Genomic DNA, 26,796 nt, shown 5'->3' with positions numbered 1-26,796 from the left:
ATCTGTATTGCGAAATACATAATGTTTATTTAAAAAGAAAATATTTTGTGCTATGAGTTCTTTTATATTCAAGACTCAAATTTGAAAGTTTTGATAATGAGTTAGAGAGAGATTATATGAATTAAATATATTTACTTTTTGCCCTTTTCTTTTCTAGAAAGAAGAAAAAAAAAACAAATAATTACACTAAACTTCCTTTTCAAAATTGTGATACAAAGCTAATGAATTTAATCAATTAAATAGATGATTAAACTTCACCTTTTTTCTTTCTAGAAAAGTAATAAAAAATAAAATGATTACATAGAAGCACCTACTTTTCATTTCAAATTTGACTAGAAAAAGTTACTACTATAAAATATTTTTAAAAATTATAATTAGAACCAAATATGTTAGATGTCAGCCGTTGGATGAGTGCTCGATTAGTGATCGACGGTTGAGATTGATAGAACTTCCGTTGCCGTGATTTTATAGAGAAAATGACAAAATGGTCCTTTATATTTGAAGGTAGATTCTAAATAGTTCGTTAAATATGCATCGATAAGATTTAACCTGGTATAACTTTTTAAGGTGTAATTTTTGCTATTTCCTATATCATCTCGGTGTTTAGTGCAATTTCCTATGCTGCATTTTTAAAAAGCTTGTAGATACTTAAATAGATGTGTGAATATAGTAGACGAGACAAGGTTAGATGAGGATATATGGGATAATATGAGAGTGACATCTATGATGGACAAGATGCAGAAAACAAGATTGAAATGATTTGGACTTAAAAAAGAGGAGGAACATAGATGCTATAATGAAAAGGCGTGTGAGTTTGATGGTGATAGGATTATGAAAAATTGAGAAGAGATTATTAGACAAGACGTTACTCTCCTCTCAACGATATTCTCAAATATCATGAACTTAATCGATACAAAACTTATGAAAATACCCAAATTTTTCGAGTCAAACATTGTAGAGGCATGATGACTTGACATCATCCTCACCTTCCTCTGACATGACAATATATTCAGGATTCCAAATTCAATATACGAGAATTGCACTCGTTCAATATTTAACCCAATACCTTACGATATGTGCTAATAGAAGATCATAAAGTTCAAACAAGTAGAAAGTTAATAGGTAGAGAATCGATTTTTTACTTACAATGAGACAAAAATGCTTCTAGTTTAAAGCACCTTATTTGTTCCTCTTCACCTTATTAATTTATCCACATTAACTTACTCTTCAATTTTAACAATATTGTTGTTTTCGTTACATTGATTACTTTTACTAATTTTATTCTTCGTAACATGATATTTTCACCATATCTTCTTTACTATAATCTCCAACCTATTGAGATCCACCTATAAAATCACACTAAATACATAATTTTATTCATTTTTAAAACTTTCTTTTTCTTTTTTAACTATTTTTATCAAGTTTAGTGAAAAATTATTAAACATAAACTATTCACAAAGATATTTAAGAAACAAATTTAATTTTTGAACCCACCTATCAAAAAACATAAAAGGACCATTTTTGTCATTTTCTCGTGATTTTGAAAACGCCATTTCTCCTTCTTCTTCACCTTCTCAAATTTTCCCCTTTTCGCCATTGTTTTCATTCGTCATTGTGAAGAAAAATCATCGTAAAAATTGCATTTTTTTTCATTGAATTTGAGTTGAAAGAAGCCATTGTTTGTTGAATATACTTCAATTTTTTTTAATTATTTTTTTTCGATTTTTGTCATCTATTAATCGCCAAAATTGACAGCGTTTATGCAATGTAAGTTTTTCAACCGAATCATATAATTTTTTTTTTGTTTTGTGTAATGTATTTTACTTCGAAGTTCGAAGACTTACTTTAAATCCTTGCAGGAAGGACGGGGAACAAAGGGTTTATTGATTTGTTGCGTAATGTGCTGTGAATCGAGAAGTGGGTTTTGTTTGATTTGGTGGTTTTGACTCTCTCGATGACAACTACCAAACGTGCTTATAAGCTACGTATCCTTTTTTTGTTTTTTTGGTTTGTATTGTTACTTTAGTTGCTTAATTTTGTTGTTTGGCTTGTAATTTATCATATAGCGTAACAATTTCTTCATAAAAATTGAAAATTGTGCAATGTGGTGAATGATTAACTTTGAGTGGGCTGGATATAGAGACAAATGATGGTAGGGAAGATCAATAGTTTTGACTAGGTTCTTAATGGTTTTTGTTTATATTGGGAAATAGGGGGAAAGAAATGAATGTGAGCTGAGGTGTACCTGTAGTAGTCTCTCTACCTCACAATGGTAGGAGTAAGGTCTGCGTAGATCCTACCTCCCCCAGACCTCAGTTGTGAGATCAGAACTGGGTATGTTGTTGTAGAAATGAATGGTAAATTAGAGAACTCACACTATGATTTGAAGACCTTGACAATGCTTTGTAATAGAGGAATTTGTAGCACATTCTTTAAGTGTGAACTGCTTAAAGATTGGGAGAAAATCATCCAGGGTTCTTGTAACTGGGGGAGAAGATCACAAGGTTAATCTCTGGTCCATTGGCAAGCCTGATGCCATATTGGTTAGTATCTCTTATTAGTTTCTCTTTTCATTATAATTTCATTTTGTTTGTTATGTATGTGTGCATTGAGATCAAAATATCTTTTGCCTCTAACCAAAAAGGAAGGTATATGAGTACAAAGGGTGAGCGCTTACATCATTAAATTTGATTTACACTTTCAAGCAGATAAATTTGTATTCTGTAGTCCCTTTTCGGATGACCACAATGGAATGTTCTCCCTGATCAAGGCCGTTGTTTGGGACTTAACCTTTCCGTTATCATTTTCTCTGTTTGCAAAGATGCAATCTTAGCGGCAACATTGTTTGTTTTTTAACACATTGTCTTGTATCTGTATTCTTGTGTAGAGCTTATCAGGTCATTCAAGCGGAATTGATTCAGTTAGCTTTGATTCTTTAGAAGTTCTGGTAGCTGCAGGAGCAGCCAGTGGTACTATCAAGCTTTGGGATCTAGAGGAAGCCAAAAGTAGGCTTTTTATAACTTTATTCTTTGTGAAAATTCATTTTTTTGTTGTTTATCGTGAACTTTACAAATTCTATCTCTTTATCGATCTATATTTCTCAGTTGTTCGAACTCTCACTGGACATAGATCCAATTGTATATCATTGGACTTCCATCCCTTTGGTGAGTTCTTTGCATCTGGGTCTCTGGACACAAATCTAAAGATATGGGATATTAGACGCAAAGGGTGCATTCACACATACAAAGGTCACACTCGAGGTGTCAATACCATCAGGTTCACGCCAGATGGCCGCTGGGTTGTATCTGGTGGAGAAGACAGTAGTGTAAAGGTCGGACTTCTCTTCTTCATTTCTTTCCTTGTTCAGTAATATATTTGGGAACTAACACATTGAAGTGCCTTCTAATGGTTGGCTGAGCCATATCAGACTGTACTTGCTAATATTTCGGATGATATCTAAACGACATGGCTCAAAATGAAAGAAGACTGATGATTATTTACATACATCAACTCAATGAAACATTCACTTATGATGATGCCTTTAAACTTGCTGCATCTTACAGAAGCTACTTTGTTATAGATCAGTCCATTGGTACGCTAAATATGGTCGTGAGATGATGGAATGACGGAAATTTTAATCTTGGTACTTAGCACATTCTTATGACCATGATGAAAACCACTATCATTAAAAGCAATCGTGCCGTACATAAAGTGACAGCGACGCAAAACTACTGTTTTAAGTAGTTTTTTTTTCCACGTGCATCTTTCTAGGATATTATTGTTTGCTTGATATCAAGTAGCTGTATCAGCCTGTAAGCTCTTTAAGTCAAGTTATCCTGATAATAGATTCAGTGTTGTGGCAGATATGGGATTTGACTGCAGGAAAGCTTTTACATGATTTCAAATGTCATGAAGGAAAAATTCAGTGCATAGACTTTCATCCTCATGAGTTCTTACTGGCTACAGGTTAGAAAAAGCTTTGACTTAGTGCTACAATGTTCTTCTTAAGTGAAGGTCATCTTTCTTGTTGTCTTGTAAATCCTCCTGTAACTTTTGTTGTATTTCTGAGATGAGTTCGCTGATGCATTCTATGATCTATGTAGAACTTGAATCTAGTGGCAACCTAAAACTTTCTCATGATGATATTCTTAGTAAAGATAAGGATAACCAAACATTTGGATCAAGAAACGACAAATTGAGAAGAGTATACTCATTTATCTGAACTTATGACCAGATTTGATAAGTTTTGCTATTGATTAATAACTTTATCCTCCATTATTATTTTCAAGCTTATTTTCATATTTTTTGTTCTTATCTCCAGTTTAAGTGCTTTCCTCTCCAATCAGATCTGTGACTTCTATCTTGGGGATCTATAGAACTGCTTTGTCTACTTATATAAGAATCTGTTTTTTCATGTAAGTACTTAGATAAAAAGTATATAGAAATGCTGTCTCATTGTGGTGCATGTTTTTAGGGGAGTTGATACCTGATGAATAAGGTTTTCATATAAACATCGCATGCTCCATGAAACAATACTCTCTTGTTTCCTCATAGTCGAGCTTTCCTTCTCTAACCAAAATAAAGGAAATACAAACATCAGTGCCCTGTTCCCTAGTATGGAAATTAGTGATTAGTGTTAATCTAGCTTTGGGATTTCCTGCAGCGTTTCTTGTGAAAATATACCAGGAACCCCATATTAAAAGTGATGTGTATTTTTGTGTCGAATTATTGGGAATTAAGTTTTAGCTTTCTTTTTTCGTGATTCAAATTTGCAGTTGGGAAAGAGGGAGGGGGAACCAAAATAGGAGGGCACTGTATTTAGGTTTTGAGAAAGTATAAGGTTCTAACTAATTGAAGCCTGCATCTTCAGGTTGCTAATGCTGATTACACAACCGAATTCAGGGAGTGTTGGGGCTAGTGTGTGTGAGGATCGAAGAAAGGGATCAAATTAATTATTAAAGAAAGGTCACCGTGAGCTGGGCTGCAGGCCCTTACGCCTTTATTTATATATAATAGATGAAAATTAGCTAGTTGTAAATAGAAATAGCCAGATCGTTTGAAGCATGAACAGAATCGCCTTTGTTCTTGTGTCTTATCACGAAAGCTGTCAGATGCCTTACAATTTGTTCTTGGTTTTTGCATTACCAGGTTCTGCTGACAAGACAGTTAAATTCTGGGACCTTGAATCTTTTGAACTCATAGGTTCTGCTGGACCTGAGGTTCGTTGGGTTCTTCTCTTTGATTTCCCTTTTCTCATTGCAGTACACACTGCTGAGTGTTTCTCATGTATTTTGGCAACTGTATGAATTGTCAGTATAGTAAAAAAGAACTGTTTTTATCTGAAATCTAGACAACAGGTGTGCGTTCCATGGCCTTTAATACTGATGGAAGAACCCTTCTTTGTGGTTTACATGAGAATTTGAAGGTAGACATGCATTTTCTGTTTTGAGAAATAGTTTTGTTTAATATATTTGGCGCTTAGTTCATCTCCTAAAGAAAGTAGTCCTTCTTTGTAGGTTTTCTCATGGGAACCAATTAGGTATCATGATACAGTAGATGTTGGATGGTCTACATTGTCTGATCTTAGTATTCATGAAGGAAAACTTCTTGGATGTTCTTATAATCAAAGTTGTGTTGGAGTGTGGGTTGTCGATATTTCGGTAATAGTCACCTTTTTTCATTGAAGTTGTCTCTTTGATGTCTTGCTTCTTCCGGGATTTTTAAGTAATGTCACACTTCATCATGCATGCCTCTTGCAGTGTCTTGAACCATACACAATGGATAGTTCTACACCATCAAATGGTCACTCAGCAGCAAAATCCAATTTAAGAGTGAATCTATCCACTTCGGCTGAGGATGCTAGAGATGCAAGTTGTGGGGGACAATTAATTTCACAAAACTCCGATCTTGTGAAAGAGTCTAAGTCGTTCAGAAGACTTTCTTTGTCACAAAACATGGTTCTTCAGAGGGATTCTGCCGCTCTTACTAGTATGCTTCTCCTCCGTTTTTAATGTTTCCCTTGCCTTAGCATTATTAGCTTGGCACCTTATCTTAAGTTCTTACTCTGCTTCTTTAATTCCCCATTTACTACTAATTCTTTTAGCTCCTAGCCTTTGATTAGCTTCTTTTGTTTAAGTTTGGTTGCCAGAATACTTTCTTACATTCGCACTTATCTTCTGGATGAAGCTATCACAGATACTCCTGGCACCACACAAAAAGTAAATCTCAGTACTGGTCCAAAAGCACCTCCATTCAGCTCAAGAGCAGTTCCTAATACAACGGGTGTAAAGAGGAATTCAGCAAAAACCCAGTCAACAGAAAATGGCTCTATTGTCAATAAGTCCGAGATTATACCTGTTCTTGTCCCAAGAAATAATGAAAGAACAGAGCTCGCATCTGAATGCAGGAAAGGAGGAGTTGCAGGAAGGGAAATGCCACAAAGATTGCAGCCAAAAGTATCTGATTGGAAGTCTCCTACTACCAACGAAGACCTCAGGATGTCAACTTCTGCAGCACAGTCTGAAGTTGAAGTACCTAAGGCTATTGAAAGTAGTAGCCCTGCAGACAGGAACACTTTTCCTTCTGTTAAATGCTCAATATTTGAAACTGCTGCAACTGATAGAAGTGTGAATGATGACAAGAATTTAGTTTCCACAAAACTTGATATCAATACAGCACATGAGCCACTTTCCAGACACCAAATTGAAAATTGTGCGTATTCATTCACTTGTGTCCTTCTATTTTTTTATATTGTCTTTACCTTTTCTGTTTCTATGCTTTTGTGTGTTGTGGGTTATTTTTATACGTTGTGAGGTATGATTTTTTATCAAGAAATGTTTTAAGGTATATTATGCCGGGCAGTATCAATTATGTATGTGCTCTCTAATTAGATCTAGAATTTTAGCACCATTTTTGTGTGTTAAGTTGCATAGATATACTTCTAAGCTGGATGCTATGTTTCATTTGTAAAAAAGGAAGCCCGATGTTTCTCCTCCTGTTTGGTTCTCAGTGGTTAAGTGAAGTGATTGTATACCAGTAAATTTCATCAACTTATGGAGCCAAAGGAATAGTATAAGGGGTGTAGAGGAAATTAATATCTTTTATGGTGCGTGTATGGATATATCTACTGATGTGTGTGTGTGTGTCTTGCCTTTTCGTGTAATAATTTTTTTGCCTTGATTTTATTCGTACTTTTATACTTATGTTTTGAGAATGTACTTAACTATCTTTGCCAATCACTTCAATAACCTTCCTTGAGCTTTGTTTGGATTTCTTATTTGCTCACTAGTTCAACTGATCATCACCATAATTGCTGTGGAAGGGAAATAGCTTATTTGTTTAATCCGTAGCTTTATTCATTTCTGTACTTCTCCCATAAATTATCAGTCTTCTACTCAGTACAATTTCTTAATAGACCTGTTCTGTGGTTAACTGTATCTGTATATGCCTTGTCTTTAGAATAATATGAACTAACTGTATTATTAACACTTACCCTTTGTACCAGATGAATCCCGTGGAAATATTCTTAATAGGAAACCTTATTCCATGCTAGGCCAACAAAGAGGTAGAACTCTTTTTACTGCTATTGGTGCACTTCTAAATTATGGTTGTCTCATGCATTGAATTTGGAAAATTAGGTAGGACACGATCTACTATTGCAAACTGGGAAAAGAGAGATAAAGTTCCTGGTTATGAGGGTCTTGCTCCCTGCACTGTTGGGGCGGTACCTGCTCCGGATGTGGTTCCCACCAATGTGGTATGAGTCAAATCTGCGTTTTTTCCTTATTTGTAATTCCAACTGTTACTGCCTATTGAGATTTTCCCATTTAACAATATTAACCATTTGTTGCTAATTTTAATGATGGTTATTTAAGGAATGTGGAGGCATTTCAGTATTTTCAGTGTGTGATTTACGACCACATACTTTTAGCAAATTGTGGGATTTTTTCAAGTTAAATTAGCACTTTACAATCATGGAAAAGGAGTGCAGGAACAGGGGAGAATGGGGTTTCTGTTAACAGTTAGGGGTGCACATAAGTCTATCCGAGTCAAAACACTGCCAGGTTTGGCAAAGATTATTCTCGACTCAACATAAAACTTGAAGGTTCCCAGTGATAAAGTCACAAAATAAACTAGGCTGCAAAACAACCAACCTAACTTTCAATCATCAGAAACCCAATTTCTGATTTATCTAACCCAAACAGGAAAAAGTTAGAAGTGATGGCATGTTCATTCAAACAGGAATCATAAGGCTGTGTGGGGCAGCTAGAATGCCATCATTGAGAGAAAAAGGAAAAGGAAAAGGAAACTAAATTCATCATTGGAACTTTTTTTCTTATGTTCTGTTTGATCTCTATCATCATTTTGGTTGGCAGATCGATTGCTGACAAATTTTCTAATTATTAGAAGTAGAATCTTGGACATGAACTGCAATGTAATTCATTATTGTAGTAGTATAGCAACTTCATAGATAGACATTCACTTCTATGGTAGTCAACGCATTAGGACACGTGATAGCTGGAGCATTGAACTGTTAATACCTAAAATAGTTTTCACATAATCTCATGAATTTTGTTGTTTCTTCCATGAATATGATAGGATAAAAGTCATTTATGTGAAAGTTGTATAATTTCTGTCTTCCCTGACACAGAATTTAACTCATCATAATTCAAAAATCGTACATGAAAAGAGAGAAGACCTTTTATCAGCTGTAAGTGAGGCGGTATCTCCTGACGATGAGGATATCATTGCTGACTTGATGGAACAGCACAAAGAATTTGTTGGCTCGATGCAATCTCGTTTGGCTAAATTACAGGTAGCAATTTTGGAGAACTTGCTAATGGTTATTTGATTCTCTAACTTGGCAACATTAAGCTTTTGCAGTCCTTGCAACTCATTTATGTGTTAAGACTTTTAGTCCCTTGTAACTGATTTGCATTATCATAAGATGATGACCTACTTGGAATGTTTAGCCTACTCTTTTGCAGATTTTCTTGCTAATCGGTAAGATATGCTGATGGGGTGGGGAGAAATTTATTCAGTTGATCTCTACCATGTGATATTGCTGTTCAAGAGTTCGCTTAATTATATCGAGTTTTTGACCTTTTGTAGGTTGTCTACCAGTACTGGAAAAGACATGATATTAAAGGGGCAGTAAGTGTAATGGAGAAGATGGCAGATCATGCTGTAAGTCTTTTGTTTTTTGTGCCCTATTTTTAATATTGATATGTACCTTTTTAACACCATATGGTTTCCATTTGCCGGCTTACACAGGTACTTTCTGAGTTAGTGAGTTTCTTGGCAGAGAAAAATGACATTATCACATTAGAAATTTGCACATGCCTTCTACCACTTCTCACGGGGCTGCTTGAGAGCAAGTTGGATAGGTAGAACAAATTGAGCTTTGTTTTCCTTTTCTTTGCTGACCTTATTGAAAATTTTCCATGACTGACATGTTTTCTTCTTGGTGGACTTCTTTTAGACATCAAGATATTTCATTGAGTATGCTGCTCAAGCTTGTTAAAGTATTTGGTTCACTGATTTATACTTCGTTGTCTACTCCAACATCAGTTGGTGTTGATATTGAGGCAGAGAAAAGGTTTTATTACATGTTTTCTTTTACTTCTTATTAATTATTATGTCTTTTTAGTTCAAGTTTGAACGGTTTTATTGCTTATTGTCAACAAAAGGATGGAGCGCTACAATCTCTGCTTTATTGAGCTTGAAAAAGTCAAGAGTTGTCTGCCTGCTCTTTCGAGGTATGTGAAAGCACCTAAGCGACCATCTTTTGGTCCGTGGAGAATATAAATTGCTAACATTTCTCCATTTCTCCATCTTTTTTTTTTGTCATTTAGAAGAGGAGGATCAATTGCCAAAACTGCTCAGGAGCTGAATCTAGCACTACACGAAGTTTCATGAGTTTAGTATTATTGCATGGAATATCGAAAGTAACGATGGTGTTGCTGAACTTGAGTGACTTTTGTAGATGCCTGCACTGCATGCTTTTGTACCTTGCAGAGCTAGTATCCTCTATGCAGATGCAACACTGACTACTAATTTCTTCACATTTACACTTATCATCATCGGTAGTTATGGATAAACATGGTCACTGATGAAGTGATGATTCATATAGCCGATCCCAACTTGTTTGGGACTAAGGACTAAGGTGTGTTGTTGTATTGAAAGTTAAGGACAACATGCTCTAAACATGCTGCTAATGAACCTGCTTGTTGGAGAAGGATCCATCATGCTAATTCTCACCTAACCCCAATACATATTAATTATTCTTTGTAATTGTAGGTTTTGTTGTGTGAACTCATGTATCAATTGTGGTAATCCGCATACTATGCAAGGGTGTTTAAAACTATAGCTGACTCAATTAGTTTGAGATTGAGACAGTGTTGATTGATATATTTTATTTTGTGTCTTAACTTCTCAAAAACCAAAGTTTTCAATTTATCTATTAATTATTCCCCACCCCCAAAAAAGGAAGAAAAATACACTCGAATGAATATTGGAATTTTGATAAGAATTTGCAGTCTGGCTCTTTATATAACTAAAAGAAAGAAATGATACTGGCTTCATAAAAAAGAAAGAGGTTCAAAGGTTTCATGTTCGAGTCCATGGAATGAAAAAAATTATGATTAGAGAGAGCTTATATCTTTAGATGAATAGTCGGACAGGTTTACTGTTTATTTTTTGACATAATACATAAATATGCCTTTCAACTTGGCTTTAACTAGCATCCGTCCTTCAACTTTTGTTGTGTACAAGTAGACACTTAAACTTGTCTAAACTTGAACAACTAGATACGCGTGTCCTACATGACATAATACATGTAGAACACAAAATTGTCATGTAGGACGAATGTGACTATTTGTTCAATTTTATACAAGTGTAAGTGTCTACTTGTGCATACCCAAAGTTAGAGGGTATAGATGTCAATTGAAGCCAATTTATAAGACACGTTTATGTATTGTGCCTTTCTTTTTCTAACCAGTATACATAGATTATTCACTCATTATACATGATCATACACACAATATTCATGGATTATACTTATACGTACATCCATCCGCTATTTTTAGTCTAATCAGTTTGGTGAACGACTATTTAGACTAATTCTTCAAAAAGTTAAACTTATAGGACGTGAAACTGAAATTGAGGACCAAAAATCAGAAAGCTAAAAACTCATACATAACATCTTATTAATGACGTTTAATTCTTTGTATACATTTGACACAAATGACAAGTTCATTTTTTTATAGTTAAAACATAACAAGTTGAGTGGAAAACACAGAAGTCTGGTGCAGACCATTCTACATGATCTTCAAGCAATAGGCTTCAATACATACATCTTGCATGCATGAGAATTCACTGTAGCTGTCAAATTCCCTATAAATCTCGTCTCCAATGTCTTGTGCTGCATCAGAATATGCCAAATCATTTCCATTATGAGTGAAATGGTTAAAGTTAATACTGGTAAAGACTTTTATTTTCGTAACTTCTTAAAATGATGAATGATAGACTACTTTATCGATCTAGCTGAGTATAACGTAGATTACTTTATGGATCTGTATGAGTATTACATAGAGGTAGGTATCTATTTCCCAGATTTATTAGATTTCTATCATTACTTGTTGTTTCAGTATCTTATTCACATGTTTCTATTTGTTGCCATTGCCTCTTTTTCACTGTTTCACTTGACTGAGGCTCTCTCGGAGACAACCTCTCTACCTTCTCAAAAGGTAAGGCTACCCTTCTCAGACTCCACTTGTAGAAACACACTGGGTTTTTTGTTGTTTAAGTGATCGTTATGAAGTACTTGTATCCAAGTTGTATGTATGTTTTGGACATGGTGAGTCTATAGCCAAATATAAAAGTTTAACAGTATCAGTTCTTTTTGATAACCAAGAAATCCCCGAGGGCTGTGACCACGAGGTTTGAACCTATGACGTGTGTCTAACTCACACATCAATGTTGCACTCTTACTACTACACCAAAGCCTGGGAGCTCATTCTTCATGAAATATTTCAAAAAAATAGAATATGAACTGTTAACATAGACATACCTCCCAAAGGTCTCTTGCTATTACAACGCTGTTAGGAGGGATTCCGATATCATCCCAGTTTGCTGTTATTTCGTATCTCTGAGGACCGCGGTTGAGAAGCACTAAAGCTACTCTATAGCCTGATAGAGGTCCTGCCCAGATCTGTTTGTAATAGAATGTGCACAGATTATCGTCTGCAATCTGCATTACAAGCAGGGAAAAAAGTTCTACTTTGTATAGATTTTTGTTACCTCAAGATCACCTTCCATTCTAACCTTTTTGCCCTGGACACCTAACTCATCTGTTCAACACAACGAATGAGTCTTGGTGATCACGTATAAATTATAACAAAATGACTAGTTGCAGTTGACGTGTTGTGGAATTTAGTACCTTGATCTACCGCGATCACCTCCTTGTTGGCTAGAATCTCCATTGTATCATGTGATAAATTTCTCACATCACAACCAATGATAAGGGGAGCCTAGAATTAGCATAGAATGTATCATACATTCAGGCATTCTGCCCCACGGAGCAGAAATAGCGTTGATATAAAAGTGAAATATATATTTACGAATGATGTTGCTGTTGTTGTACCTTTGAAATCGCCCAGATACTAAAGTGAACGATGTATTCATCCTTCGTCATCCCTCCATTTCCAACCTCAAGCATGTCGGGATCTGTTTGGAATGTGTGAAGACAATATAACTAAGTAATTGGAAGTGTCCTCTATAATAAGTGAACGTTTAGATCGTATCATTCCATGAAAAATGATCAGGCTCACATGTGAAAGGGCGTGTTGAAACACATCTAAATACTAACCATTCCAGCCACCAGGCCTTGCATAATCTGCATAAACTTCATTCTGGTCTGCTCTAGAAATCATGCTGTAAAAAGAAGGAAAGACGAATGCAAGATCAAGTCATGAAACTTGTCAATTAAAAGACGTTTAAAAAAGAATGCCTCTTTCCTTTAACTTTCCACATGACATGTTTAAGATAACAGGACTTAACGACATTTTGGTACATTCAACGTATCTTTAGTTGAATACAGACAAATTGAAACGGAGAGAGTATTACCTTTCCCATGTATCAGTGATATCGTTTGTAGTTCTCCAGCTGTTACCTAATTTACCACCCCACAATGCCGGATGTAAATCGCCCCTATTCAAGAGAAATAGGTGCATAGGATCATCAACAATACTGTGAAAATGAGAGCAGGAAACCAGAAAAAGGGCTTATTAAGGAAGACATTGTCACCATTCACAAAGATTAAAGAAGATAGGCCTTCCAACTTTCATTAGAGCTCTCGTCATAACAGGGTATCTGCAGAAGAAAGGGATCCCCGTCAAGAAAAGAAGTTCGATAGACAACTAGTGGAATCTGTTACACATGATTTCGCGATACATACCTGATAGTTGGCTTTGTTCCATCGTGGTTGCAGTTATCGTACTTCAAGTAATCAATACCCTGAATGAAAATCTCGTTATCAACAACTATGTTCGAATTGTTCTACAATCAAGATTAATCAGGATACTTGTACTTACCCATGCTGCAAAAGTTGTTGCATCTTGTTCCTCATGACCAAGTGAACCAGGCATTTTCTTGCTGCAAGTATAATACCTGTAGAATCCTTAAACGTTGAATTTCAATATCATCGATATCTTTTCAAAACGAATGTCATGTGCAAGTTCAAGTTACCCTGCATCCGAGTAGATTCCTAGCTTAAGACCTTTACTATGAACATAGTCAGCTAAAGCTTTCATTCCAGAAGGAAATGTCGAGTTCTTAGCTGCAAAATTTCCCTAGAATTTGAAGATCAAATTAGCAAGGAAGATAGTTCATAAACACGATTTCCAGTTGAGACAAAAGTACCTGATCATCGCGTTGAGGTTCAGCCCAGCAATCATCTAAAAAGTGTCAAACACATGATATTAGTAACTATATCAGTTTCTGTAACAGCATAATCAAATGCAGATATGGATCGAGCTTATAAGCCGTGGGTGCTAGCTAGTGTACATTCTCATCTACGTATAGAAGATCTAAAAACAAAATCTTAGAAGTTGCGTCTATCATAAGAGATTCACACACGATCACTAAATTCTACATCGATTTTTATCAAAAACGTACCTATATTAACATACTTATATCCGAGCTTATCAAGACCAGTTGAAACCAAGGCATCGGCTGTCAATCAAAAGAAACGTTCAATAATATACAGATGATTATGAATTGTGTGATTGTTAAACAAAACAAATACAGTTACCAGTTTCTCTTATGACTTTCTCATCAATGTTGCAGGCAAAATGATTCCAACTACTCCACCTGAAACACAAATTTGCTATTGTTAGTTTAAATCACCGAAGCCTAAACAGATTAATTGATCGTGCAACAATAACATATTCAGTGTAATTCCACAAGTGCGGTCTGAGGAAGTTAGTGTGTATGCAGACCACTCCTACCTAGTGGGGTAGAGAGGTTGTTTCCGATCAGCCTTCAACTCAAGGATAGCAATTTAAAGTACAACATATATTAACATAAATCAAAGAACTACGAGAATAATACTAATACTACTAGTATGAAATGAGAAACACACACGGTGCTCCAAACTACTTGCATATCAATCTCATACGAAAGTGTCAACGCTCAACTACCTACTAACCATCTATCTTAATCTGCGACCTCCACGTTCCCTTATCTAAGGTCATGTCCTCGATAATCTACACAAATCAATTAGAGCAAAATCCATCACAATAAAGAACAAAAACAAGACGGATCTAGGATTTTCTCCAAATGAATGCAAATCACCACCACGCCCTCTACTACGCGTTCAACTGAATCTAGCATTTTTAGACACGAAACATATAAGTAAACATAAGAAATTAGTAAAGTTTCAAAAATAAATCATTTTCAGCGGCAACAAATCCATCAAATTTAAAATTTAAATATTAGATCCGTCTCTAATCAAACCAAAAACATTACATGCCACGTCATCATACAACATAATTAAAAATGAAAATCAAATATTAAAACATAAAAAATAACTAAATAATGAAATTCAGTTATACATAACAAATTTACCCCATAGGAGGAGTCGAACCGAGTCCATTATTGAGCAAACTACGTCGTTTTACAAGTAAATCCTCTCTCTCCATTAGCTCCTTCCGTTCCGGCCACCGCACTCCCGCCGTCCTCCGGTGGGAGTAACCGCCACACACGGCGGAGATCAGTAGACATAATGCAAGTATTAGCTTAGTACCTACTCTTATCTCCATTGACACACACAAAATGCAAGTTCAGTCCCCAGTCACTATAGTTACTTATAAGGTTTGCGTATATTTTACTTTCTTCCAAACTCAGTAAAATTTCATTGTACATGTTGTGCTGTCGAAATTTTAATTTGTGTATGATATTTGTATTATTACAATTGGGTTCTTACAAGTGTTGAGTACCAATTGATGGAGACAATGATGACAAAATTCACGTTCAAAGAAAATATCTTGTCTTTATGCCTAAATGATTGTTCTAGTCATTTAATATGTGTAGCTGGAAATAATAATAATAAATTATTATTAAACGGTGATGTGGCATTATCGGATTGGACCAGTTTCAAGCAAAGATGTTACATATTTATACATAAATAGGCAAAAGGCATAAATTCCCCCCTAAACGTATACCCAAAAGTCATTTACACACTTTAATTAATGGGGTGACCTATTACACACCTTAAGTACATAAAAATATATTTATTTCCCCCTTCCGTCACCCAACCCAGGACATTATGCCTAGAGTGAGAGCCACTCGCCTTCTAGTTAAGCCACGTAATAAAAGACCCTAATCCGATTCATTTGACCCAAACCCGTTTCTTTTCACCCAAACCCGATTCTTTTCACCCAAATCCATTTTATTTTACCCTAGTCCATTTATTTTACCCACCCGTTTCCTTTCTCTAAGAACACCAAAACCTAATCGAAAAAAAGGCAAAAGGCATAAATTGCCCCCTAAACGTATACCCAAAAGTCATTTACACACTTGAACTAATGGGGTGACCTATTACACACCTTAAGTACATAAAAGTATATTTATTTCCCCCTTCCGTCACCCAACCCAGGACATTATGCCTAGAGTGAGAGCCACTCGCCTTCTAGTTAAGCCACGTAATAAAAGACCCTAATCCGATTCATTTGACCCAAACCCGTTTCTTTTCACCCAAACCCGATTCTTTTCACCCAAATCCATTTTATTTTACCCTAGTCCATTTATTTTACCCACCCGTTTCCTTTCTCTAAGAACACCAAAACCTAATCGAAAAAATTCACTGTAAATCCTAATTTTAGCTAAAGATTTCTTCGATTTTGTGGTGTTTTTGAAGCATCCTTGTAGTTTTAACCATCTAATCAAGTTTTCACTGTTATATTTGAAGAACATTGTCGATCAAGGCGTTCATCGTTTGGTGGAAGCAAATCGGTGGTTACTAGGGTTTGGTGGGTACAATCGAGGCGTTCATCGTTCATAGTTTGTTGTCGTCTCCATATCTGAAAGGTCAGTCAAACATTTCTAGGGTTACTTCATAGTTCATACTTTTTAGCTTAGGGTTATTTCGTCTTTACTTTTTTTTTCAAGTTTACTGTATGTCGTCTTTCATTCACATATATGAATTTTGTTGTTGTATATGTTTTGTCGTTGTTGTTGAGGGTTAACTGATAACATTATTTTCAGGTTAAAATGTCTTTTGAATTGATTACTTTGAGATTTTACCACGGTGGTGTTATTAAGATTGGAAAAAAGGAATACAAGGGGAAACCATATCATGGTGGAGGAGTTTATGAGTTTTTAGATGTTGATATAGATAGGTTATCTTATTTTGAATTGAGGGATTGTCTGAAAGAGTTGGGGTATGAACCTGGACAATGTGTGTTGTATGTAAAACTTCCTAGAAGTACTGCTATGTTAGAAATCAAATCTGACTATGATACTACTTTAATTGCTGAGTGTTTGAGTCATGGAGATATTTTGGACTGTTTTGTGTGTCACTTTGTTGCTGATCCTGTTTTGGTCCCACCTTTATTGGAATATGGGGAAAGTGGAGTAGGTGAGGGAGCATCTCAAAACAGTGGGCCTAATGCATCTTTTAATGCTGAATTAGAACCAACATATGAGGCCCAAGAAAATGCCACACATGAGGCCCAAGAAAATGCCTCAGAAAATGCCTCAAACCCTGCCCCTGCTTATGCCCCTGCCCTTGTCAATTCAAATACATTTTCTCATGTACACTATTTCACTGCTCCAAATACTCCTCCTCCTACTCATCAAACTCCAACTCATATCCATCCTTCTACTGATCCAACTCTCGACCATGTTCATCCTTCCTCTAATCCAATTTCTGACCATGTCCATCTTTCTAATGAACAAGATTCAGATAGAGAATCATTGAATGGGGGGATTTAATGAGAGTGAAGTAGATGATGAACTAAGAAGTTTTAGGGAGGAAAAGAGTAAAAGAAAGAGAAGGAAAAGGGGAGAAAGAGCTCCATTGCCTGATCATGTCAAGTTAGGAACAGAAGAAAAAAAAGGGTTAGATGCTGGGTATGATGAATCTACATGTGGTAATAGAAACAACTTAGAAGGCAAATTAGGTGGTGATGAGCCTTATTATCCTTCAGATGAAGCTGCCAGTTTTGAAACAGATCCAGATGCTTTCAGTGATGATGAAGAAGAGGTTCAACAAAGAGAGAGAATTAAGCCAAGAAGGAGAAAGAAGGTGAATAGAGTTGTATTTGATGCATCTTCTCATAAAGTAGTGTGGAAATTGGGTCTTGTATTTGAAAGTGTTAATGAGTTTTAGATCTGTTGTTACCAAATATGTTGTTGTTGAACATGTTGCAATTGAAATGTATATTAATGAACCAACAAGGGTAAGGGTTAGGTGTACAGTTGGTTGTCCTTGGGTTTTATTTGCTAGCTTTGATTCTAGGACAAATAATTTTGTTGTAAAGACATACAATCCAGTTCACAAATGTGATCCTACTAATAGGAACAAGCTTTGTAATAGCAATTTCTTATCTAGTCACTATAGTGAAAGGATAAAGGAACAACCTGACATTCGAATCTTTGAGTTTCAAGGGCTTATTAAAAAAGAATTGGATTTATATGTTGGAAGAACAGTGTGTAGGAGAGCAAGAAACAAAGTATTACAAGAGTTAATGGGTGACTATGTTCTTGAGTTTGGGAGGATTTTGGACTACAAAGATGAGTTGCTAAGAACTAATCTAGGTAGTACATGTGTAGTCAAGCTTCATGAAGAAACATTTGAAAAAGGTAGAAAAATGTTTCAAGGCTTCTACATATGTTTTGATGCAATGAAAAAGTCCTTCTTGGTTGGTTGTAGGAGGTGCATTGGTTTGGATGGTTGTTTTCTAAAGGGGGTATTTAAAGGTCAATTATTGGTTGCTATTTGTAAAGATGGGAACAATCAAATGCTGCCACTGGCTTGGGCAGTAGTTGAAGTTGAAAATAAGTTTACTTGGGCTTGGTTTGTCAAACTTCTAAAGGAAGATCTTCAGTTAGGAGATGGTACAGACCTCACAATCATATCATATATGCAAAAGGTTAGAATATTTATTGATTTTTTTTTATTTTATTTCATGTCTTGAATGCCATTTATTTATGAATGTCTTAGTTTCTTAGTTTCATGTCTTGAATTTTCTTATAGGGTCTTGAAATTGCCATAACTGATCATTTGCCAAATGTTGAGCATAGAATGTGTGCTAGACACATCCTAGCTAACTGGTCAAAGAGATAGAGAGGTCTTGAGAGAAAGAAATGTTTCTGGAGGTGTGCAAGGTCTACTTTTGAGGATGAGTTAAAAGATAACATTAGTTATATGAAAAGGTTGGGCAATAATATAGTTGATCACTTGTATTATAATCTTGAAAGATGGAGCAAGCTTTACTTCAATTTTACCTCAAAATGTGATGTTGTAGACAATGACATAGCTGAATGTTTCAATTCATGGATATTAGCAGCAAGGCATAAGACTATAATTACAATGCTTGAAGAAATTAGGGTGAAAATGATGAAAAGAATAGGGCAGATGAGAGAGTTTTGCAATACTTGGATATGTGACATTTCTCCAATGGCAATGAAGGTTCTACAAGATAACACAGCTAAGTCTATGAAATGCAGCATTAAATGAAATACTTGGATATGTGACATTTCTCCAATGGCAATGAAGGTTCTACAAGATAACACAGCTAAGTCTATGAAATGCAGCATTGAATGGAATTCAGATACAGGGTATGAGGTACTTCATGGACCATACAGACATGTAGTAGATATTCAAAGGTAAATATGTAGTTGTAGAGCATGGATGTTGAAATGCATACCATGTCCTCATGCAATAGTTGCTCTTCACCATAGGAAATTGGACTCAATCAATTACATTTCTCATTGGTATAACAAAGAAACATACATGAAGACATACAACTACTTCATTTAGCCAGTTATGAATTTCAAAATGTGGCCAGAATCACAAAACATCTCTGTGATACCACCTCCTATTAGGAAGATGCCAGGAAGGCCTGGCAAAAAAAGGAAGAAAGAGCAAAGTGAAACCAGTAAAATTGGAAAATTATCCAAAAGATGGATTGAGATGTCATGCAGCACTTGTCATAACAAGGGTCACAATAAAAGAAAGTGTCCTCTTGGTGCACCTACTTCTGGCACAAGCTTTACTGCTGGACCAAGTTCAAGACCTGCAGCTGGACCAAGTTCAAGACCTCCTTCTGGCCCTGCTGCTGCACCAATATCAACACAAACTGTTGGCCCTGCTGCTACACCAACATCAACACAAATTGCTGGCCCAAGAGCAACACCTGATGCTCCAACTGGAAGAGAAAGGGGTAGACCAAAGGGTTCAATAGAAAAGGTGATATAGTTTCCTTTATTTACTTCATGTATAAGTTTTAAATAAGTTGCTTTATTGAATATTTTGTTATTTTTAGGGTAGTGTTGCTTGCAGAACAAGAATGGTTGGAATGGGTATACTACACACACAAAGTGGTGCTACTATTATTAATGTAAGTTCCCTATTTCTATACTTAAATATCATTTATTATTTTTTCTTTAATCACAAATTAAGATTATTTATATTCATTTGAACAGCCTGGAATGCCTAGTGAAAGATTTAGAAATGTGAAGTCTTCAGCAGTTGTCACTGGAGATCTTGGACATAAACCACCATGTGGTGTGAAATGGAGGGAAAACAAGCTATGACCTCAAGCCAACTTGAAGAGATGAGGGGAAGAAAACAAATGGAGACTAGGTCTAAGGCTGCACATTTGAGCCAAGAGAGCTCTAATGCAATCTAACTTGTTTTGGTAGATTTTTGTTGGTAATGCAATGTAGACATTATGTTTTGTTGGGTGATAGACAATGCAATGCACTTTATCCGTATTTAGTACCCTTATATTTAAGACAATGAATTGTAGTTGTGACTGTATTTTGATTTGTGGTGTTTGATTATGTAATTGCTTTGACAGATATTAACTTCTATTTTGATTAATGATTATGCAGTTATGAATGTCTATTTATGTAACAATATTGCTTCTCTTTTAGTTGATGATTTCTGTGTTTATGGAGAGCAATTAGTGACTACTTTAGCAGTGGCTACACAAACGTATAGTTTAGAAAGTTGAGCAGATAATTGTACACACTAAATGTATAGTTTATGACCAAATACAAAATCAAATACTTGCAACAATAAATGAGACAAATTAAGCTAAGGGAAGCTTTGTAAATTCTTTTCATTACACAAAAGCCTTACAAGTTCAACACAATATTGCAAATTTTTGGTACAATAAGAGATCATGACAATTTCCTTGAATGTCCTTCTCCTTTCAGAAACAATACTCTTTGAAATACTAAACTTACACCTAAAATACAAACACACAACAGAGCAATCCAAAGTTGTTTCTCCCTTTTCTTGGACTTGGCCAATTTGTTTTTCCATTTCTTTTCAACTGCTTTCATCTTCTTCAAATCATCATCAAAATTGTCCATTTTTGACTCCTTCTTGTTCATATCTATTTTGCTTTCCATGGATTTGGTCGACTTAGTAGGCTTGTTGATTTCCTTATCCGAAGTTTTAACTTTTCGAGAAGATTCAACACTATGTTCAAGCTCCGCAATTCTTCCCAACAACTTGGGAATCACAAATTTGGATCTTGGATCAATATAATCATCTTTCCAAAGCCAAAAATCGCATGATCTAGCATTCTTAAAAAACAAAACGAATCATTCTATGGCTCTTGAAACAACAAAACGAATTATTCAACTCTTAAAAAAGATTAACTTACCCCATAGTAAGGACAACCCCAATATCTTCTACTAGGATTTCTCGTGGTCCAAAAGGTCAGCAAAGGCAAAACAAATCTGTGTTTGCATCACACCTCTTCCAATTCATGATCTTCCTCTTGTAAACAGAGCCTAGTCAAGCTTATTCGAGCCATTGTAGCACCTTAATAAAAATTACCGTGAATCAAACAACTAAAAATTCAAAATACGAAATAGATAGAAACAAATCAAAATGAAAAAGAGAGAAATGAATCAAAATGGAAAAGAGATGAATGAATAATAATGAAAAAGAGTTACCTTTGATTCAAAAGAAGGAATTTTGAACTCTGTTTGAATTTAGGGTTCTTGATTTAGATTTTTGGGTGAAAATTTAGGGTTTTTGTTCATTAGGGTCAGGTGAGTGGGTTATATGAAGAGAATGGGAATATAACCGTTGGGTTAGGTTTTTTTAATTAAAAAAATAAATAAAAATGACTTTATTAGTGACGGAAGGGGAAAATAAATATACTTTTATATACTTAAGGTGTGTAATAGGTCATCCCATTAGTTAAAGTGTGTAAATGACTTTTGGATACAAGTTTAGGGGGCAATTTATGCCTTTTGCCTACATAAATATAAAGGATAACTTGCAGAAATTTCACTAGTTTGAGAGTTAATTACTTAGATTCACGTTAGCTTGTAATATTAAGAATATTATCAGATTTTGAACTTCAGACATGTACCTAACACGTTCATGGGATCAAAATTAGATGTACGTTATTCTAGATACACTATATTCAAGTGAATTAGCATGTATTTGATTCTCTCACTCGCTTTTCTCCAATCGCATTCACCACTCTCCTATCTCGCTCGGCTCTCTGCTTGTATCTAGTATCTCAGATATAAGTATAGGATCTCGCTTGACTCTCTCCCTACTTTAGTGTATCTAGTAGCGAAAATACATATATCTAACTTGAAATCTGGACTGAAATTATTAATTAGTGAGACAATAATCTGGTATGCAACAACCATCCAAACAAGTCACAAGACAAATCAAGTGAGTAATATTTTTCCGGCTTAAGTCATCTATACCCACTTAAAGTTATCCGCATATTTCATTTAGACACCTTATCTTAGGCTTGTTCCAATTGAACACCTTTTTTAGTAAAAAAAAAAGTACCTATTGAACAAATTTTGACAATCAACTAAAAGTAAAGATAGTGTGTCATACACTCACGACTGACGTGACATACTCCTATTTTTTTTTCTTGTAATTCAGTAGAAGCATTTCAAAAGGGATAATGCATAAGTACCCCCCTAGCCTATGCTCGAAATCCCAGAGACACACCTAACCTTTACTAAGGTCCTATTACCCCCCGAACTTATTTTATATGTAATATTCTACCCCTTTTTGGCCTACGTGGCACTGTCTTGTGGGCCCAGCGCATGTTGACATTTTTTTCAAAGATAGTGCCACGTAGGCCGAAAAGGGGTAGAATATTATAGATAAATTAAGTTCGGGGGGGTAATAGGACCTTAGTAAAGGTTAGGTGTGTCTCTGGGATTTCGGGTATAGGCTGGGGGGGTACTTGTGCATTTTCCCAAAAGAGACATGTGACATTGGGCCCATAAAAAACAGTTAAAAATAAATTAAAAAATAAATAAACAAAAACTATGTTTTCAGTAAAAAAAAATTTTTTAAAAAAAACAACATTTATTTGGCCTTTTCTTCTTCTTCTTCTTCGCAGAACACCCCATCCAACCCCCCCGACGTCCGTTCCACATTTTCTTTACCAAAAGACACAAAATCGAAGCACATTCTGATAGCCATTTCACTTTGGCTTTTTTCCTATCAATTTGAAATTATATGAGTTTTTTTTTTCGACCCACCCACCTACCCCTCTCCTTGAATCTGATTTAATAATGGAAATGGTATTTCTCCCAATCTCACTATTTTCTTAAACATTAATTAAGATTTGTTGATACTTATTTTTCTTCTATGTTGTGAGTTCTTTAGGATTTAAATTTCGTAACGATTTTGAAGAAAATAATTTCAGATTCGTCGGAAAAAATGGAGTTCCGTCAAAATTATTTTTGATGCAATTTGATTCTATTTTTGACGACAATAGATTTGGATATTGGTGGTATCAGTGGTGGGTGGTGAAAGAAGGGGAATAAAACAATGTCTTGAAAAATAAAAGAGGAAGAAAATGACCGGAGAAAAAATGAAAAGTAGAAGTGTGGATATGATGACAACAAATCTGGTAAAAAATAAGATTGCGTGGAGAAGAAGAACGATTGGACCTCAAAAAAGAATGTGAATTAGCTTTAATGTTGGTGATCACTGCGATTGGGATGGCGGAAAGTTAGTAGTAATGGTGGTTGAGTTGAGTCAAAGAAGAAGAGATTAATTTAATTTTTTTTTAAATCTTTTTTTTTTATGTAAAGATGTCTTCCACGCTCCTCTGGTGTGTGTATTACACACATGCTGCCATGTCAGCAAAAAATATTTAATAGGTACAAATTTATTGTAGTATAGGTGTTCAATAGGTAAAAGGCTGATTTGGAGTGGCTAAATGAAATCTGAGGACAACTTTAAGGAGCCGTGTATGACTTCAACCTATTTTTCCTCTATAGTTATAATGGCAGATCATTTTTCATCATATCATACAAATAATTAAAATCGTGATGTGACATTACTAAATTAGATTGTTTTTGGGTAAAGGTGTTAAGGGGTCGAGCCAGGCAGACCGGTATGGTTCAAGAAAAATCCAACCCCCTTACCCCAGTTCAGAGGGACCAGCCTTGTGCGATTTTGGGATCTATTGCACAGGGCCGATCCAATTTGATTTTTTATTTTTTGGGATTTGATTAGTGTAATCTAGTTGTTATTTGTTAATATGTTACATATCTGATGAGATTTTTATCGGGTTTATATGTCCTGGTTCACTAGGACCCCAAATGGACTTGTGCGGGTTTGATTTATTATATAACCAAGCCCAACTATGCCCTCTCAATGTGGGCCAGTTCGATTTCGAGTTGGTTCAGCTCATTAGACATTCTTTGTTCCGCGCCATAGATGGGCTAAATTGACCGGGGGGATCCGATTGGCATATTCCCAAACCTAGCTTACTTGGGCTAGGTTAGAGCTGCGTATCGATTGATTCGGTTCGATTTTGAAATTTATTGAGTATCGATTTGTAGACATGCTAAATTATTATAGAATTATAAAGATATTTATTTAATGGTTATTGATTGTTATCGATTCAGTTATAAGTTAAATCATTAAGATTTGATACCAAAAAAATCATTGAAATTCACTTACAAACAATGTCACACACCAAATAAACTATGCGCATCACAACATATTGTATCTTGCTAACAAACACATACACATTGTAGAATAATTGAAAATTTGAGAGAGTAAAAAATGAAAGTATGAAACTAAGTTCTAAGTCATGGACTCTATATACCAAGTAGTATAACTATAATTATTTAATTTATTATCAGGTTATCAATTTATCCGTGAATAAACAACCTCAAATCACTAAAAACCAATAATAATAAAAAATGACTGGAGCAGGGTACAATGTACATAGAATATTCTAAACTTATATACTTGAAGATTTTTTTGTCTTGAAATTAATTATATCAATAATTAATGCCGTAAAGGGTAACTTTGGAATATTAGACGATATTTATCATTAGGATATTAACTCTTTCTTTTGAATAATATAAAAATAAGGCCAACAAGTGGGATTTTATAAAGGCAATGTGTACAGCAAAACTGCTTTCAATAAACCCTCGACTCAAGTAAAACATATAGTAAACAAATGGAGAAAAAAATAATAGAAATAATACGATAATCAAAATAAAAAAGACACTGAAGAACAAGACATCAAGAGAGTAATAAAAGCAACACTAAGAAAGAAAGTTATACAATACACAACTACATACTAACCTTCTATCATAATCCTCGACTACCAAATCTTCTTATCTGGAGTATTACTTGATAACAGGTAAATAGAGTTCTATAAATATAGGAACAGATAATACTACTGCAATTTTCACTGATATCCAAAATGAAAGAACCATTGGAACATGGTAAATCAGTTGCCAATGGAAACTCTTTCCAGTGTCCTACATTAAAAATTCCTCAAGAAAGTTCAAAAAAACAGCCTTTATCACCCCAACCTACACCACATACAACAACATAAAGATATTGCTGCACCAAAGGAATATTTATTTTAAATCCAGTGTTTGAAGCAGATATGAAATATAACATGAAATATAGTAATCCTTGGTGATAATACTAGATAGCCTAAGACATTGTGACAAAATCAGCATACTAATAATGCATTATCAAGACCAGAAAGCATAAATGAAAATCAGTCTGAGCTCAGGTGGAGGGAGTTCAAGATTTGTATGTTATGTGACACGACGATTACTTCACGATGCAAATCTTGATAACGGATGCAGAACCAATACGATGAAGTGCCACGACAGCATCACCAGGATTGCATAGCCCTCTCGTTACGGCAGACTTCAGGGCCGCTTCAAGGATTACCTCAGTTGATTCAGAATCAGTGGCCTTTGCGGAACCTTCACCAAGAAGTGGAATCAAGCCCCTATATACCAAACTGTGTCTAGCTGGGGTCTCGTCGCTGATGGACCAATCGAAAGAGTCTGTGGTTAAAACAGGCACGACTACTGACAGAATAGGAACTGCAGGCCTATACTTGGCAACCAGCTTTGCTGTACTCCCGCCACGTGTCAGGACAACAATGAGTTTTGCTCTAGCTTTGTTAGCCGTACGGACAGCTGATGATGCAAGACTCTCCAATGGGCTCATTGGCAGTGGGGTACACCTGATCATTTCCTTGAAGATAGCCTCGTTGTCAAGTGAAGACTCTGCCTCAATGCAAATTCGTGACATGATTTTTACTGCCAGCTCAGGATAAGCACCAGCTGCACTCTCCCCACTTAACATAACACAATCAGTGCCATCCAAGACAGCATTAGCCACATCAGTAGCCTCAGCACGGGTGGGTCGTGGAGACTTAATCATTGATTCAAGCATCTGAGTGGCAGTTACCACAGCTTTGCCAGCAAGATTACACTTGTATATCATCATTTTCTGAGCCAAGAAAATCTTCTCAACTGGAATTTCCATTCCGAGATCACCTCGAGCAACCATAAAAGAATCTGTCTCACGAAGGATTTCGTCAAAGTTGATTACCCCTTCTTGGTTTTCAACCTTCAAGACAATTTCAGAAAATCAAAACATCAGTGAATACCATAGAACTAGTTAGCACTCAAATGTTTGTACACTGGACATCCCCCCTCATTGAATAACACACCATCCCAAAAATCTTACCCACATTCACACACACCCCCCCCCCCCCACAAAAAAAAAAA

General features: G+C 35.5%; 3 protein-coding genes across 4 annotated transcripts in view; 1 reads left to right on the top strand and 2 right to left on the bottom strand.

Annotated features, from left to right (window-relative positions):
- Positions 1–1,526: 1,526 nt before the first annotated feature.
- LOC102601996 (katanin p80 WD40 repeat-containing subunit B1 homolog) lies at positions 1,527–10,393 on the top strand. Of its 2 annotated transcripts, none has more exons than XM_015315019.1 (19): positions 1,527–1,767; positions 1,860–1,985; positions 2,413–2,543; positions 2,888–3,005; positions 3,105–3,331; positions 3,864–3,966; positions 5,149–5,219; positions 5,351–5,425; positions 5,517–5,660; positions 5,760–5,988; positions 6,187–6,711; positions 7,505–7,564; positions 7,638–7,756; positions 8,690–8,815; positions 9,112–9,186; positions 9,274–9,386; positions 9,482–9,598; positions 9,690–9,758; positions 9,855–10,393. In XM_015315019.1, the coding sequence occupies exons 2-19, from the start codon at positions 1,955–1,957 to the stop codon at positions 9,916–9,918; spliced, it is 2,397 nt and encodes a 798-aa protein (XP_015170505.1). In that variant the 5' UTR covers positions 1,527–1,767; positions 1,860–1,954; the 3' UTR covers positions 9,919–10,393. The 2 variants fall into 2 exon arrangements, with proteins under 2 accessions (XP_015170505.1, XP_006360856.1); XM_006360794.2 differs by having other exon boundaries at positions 1,528–1,767; positions 8,651–8,815.
- Positions 10,394–11,174: 781 nt separating this feature from the next.
- Positions 11,175–15,445, bottom strand: LOC102601663 (alpha-galactosidase 1-like). Its single transcript, XM_006360793.1, has 15 exons — positions 15,127–15,445; positions 14,312–14,370; positions 14,176–14,232; positions 13,921–13,955; positions 13,747–13,850; positions 13,593–13,668; positions 13,457–13,515; positions 13,306–13,371; positions 13,126–13,209; positions 12,869–12,933; positions 12,644–12,726; positions 12,440–12,530; positions 12,301–12,350; positions 12,071–12,211; positions 11,175–11,422 (listed from the first exon to the last, which is right to left on the bottom strand). The coding sequence occupies exons 1-15, from the start codon at positions 15,318–15,320 to the stop codon at positions 11,330–11,332; spliced, it is 1,257 nt and encodes a 418-aa protein (XP_006360855.1). The 5' UTR covers positions 15,321–15,445; the 3' UTR covers positions 11,175–11,329.
- A 10,007-nt stretch (positions 15,446–25,452) lies between these two features.
- PK (pyruvate kinase) overlaps positions 25,453–26,796 on the bottom strand; it is a 5,674-nt gene continuing 4,330 nt past the window's right edge. The window contains 1 exon segment of the mRNA NM_001288156.1: positions 25,453–26,635. Within this exon segment, the coding sequence (NP_001275085.1) occupies positions 25,823–26,635 (813 nt within the window). The 3' untranslated portion in view covers positions 25,453–25,822.

This window comes from Solanum tuberosum, unplaced genomic scaffold, assembly GCF_000226075.1.
Source record: "Solanum tuberosum cultivar DM 1-3 516 R44 unplaced genomic scaffold, SolTub_3.0 scf00330, whole genome shotgun sequence".
Taxonomy (NCBI): domain Eukaryota; kingdom Viridiplantae; phylum Streptophyta; class Magnoliopsida; order Solanales; family Solanaceae; genus Solanum; species Solanum tuberosum.
The sequence above is the reverse complement of the archived record's forward strand: the minus strand, read 5'-3'. Positions and strand labels throughout refer to the sequence as shown.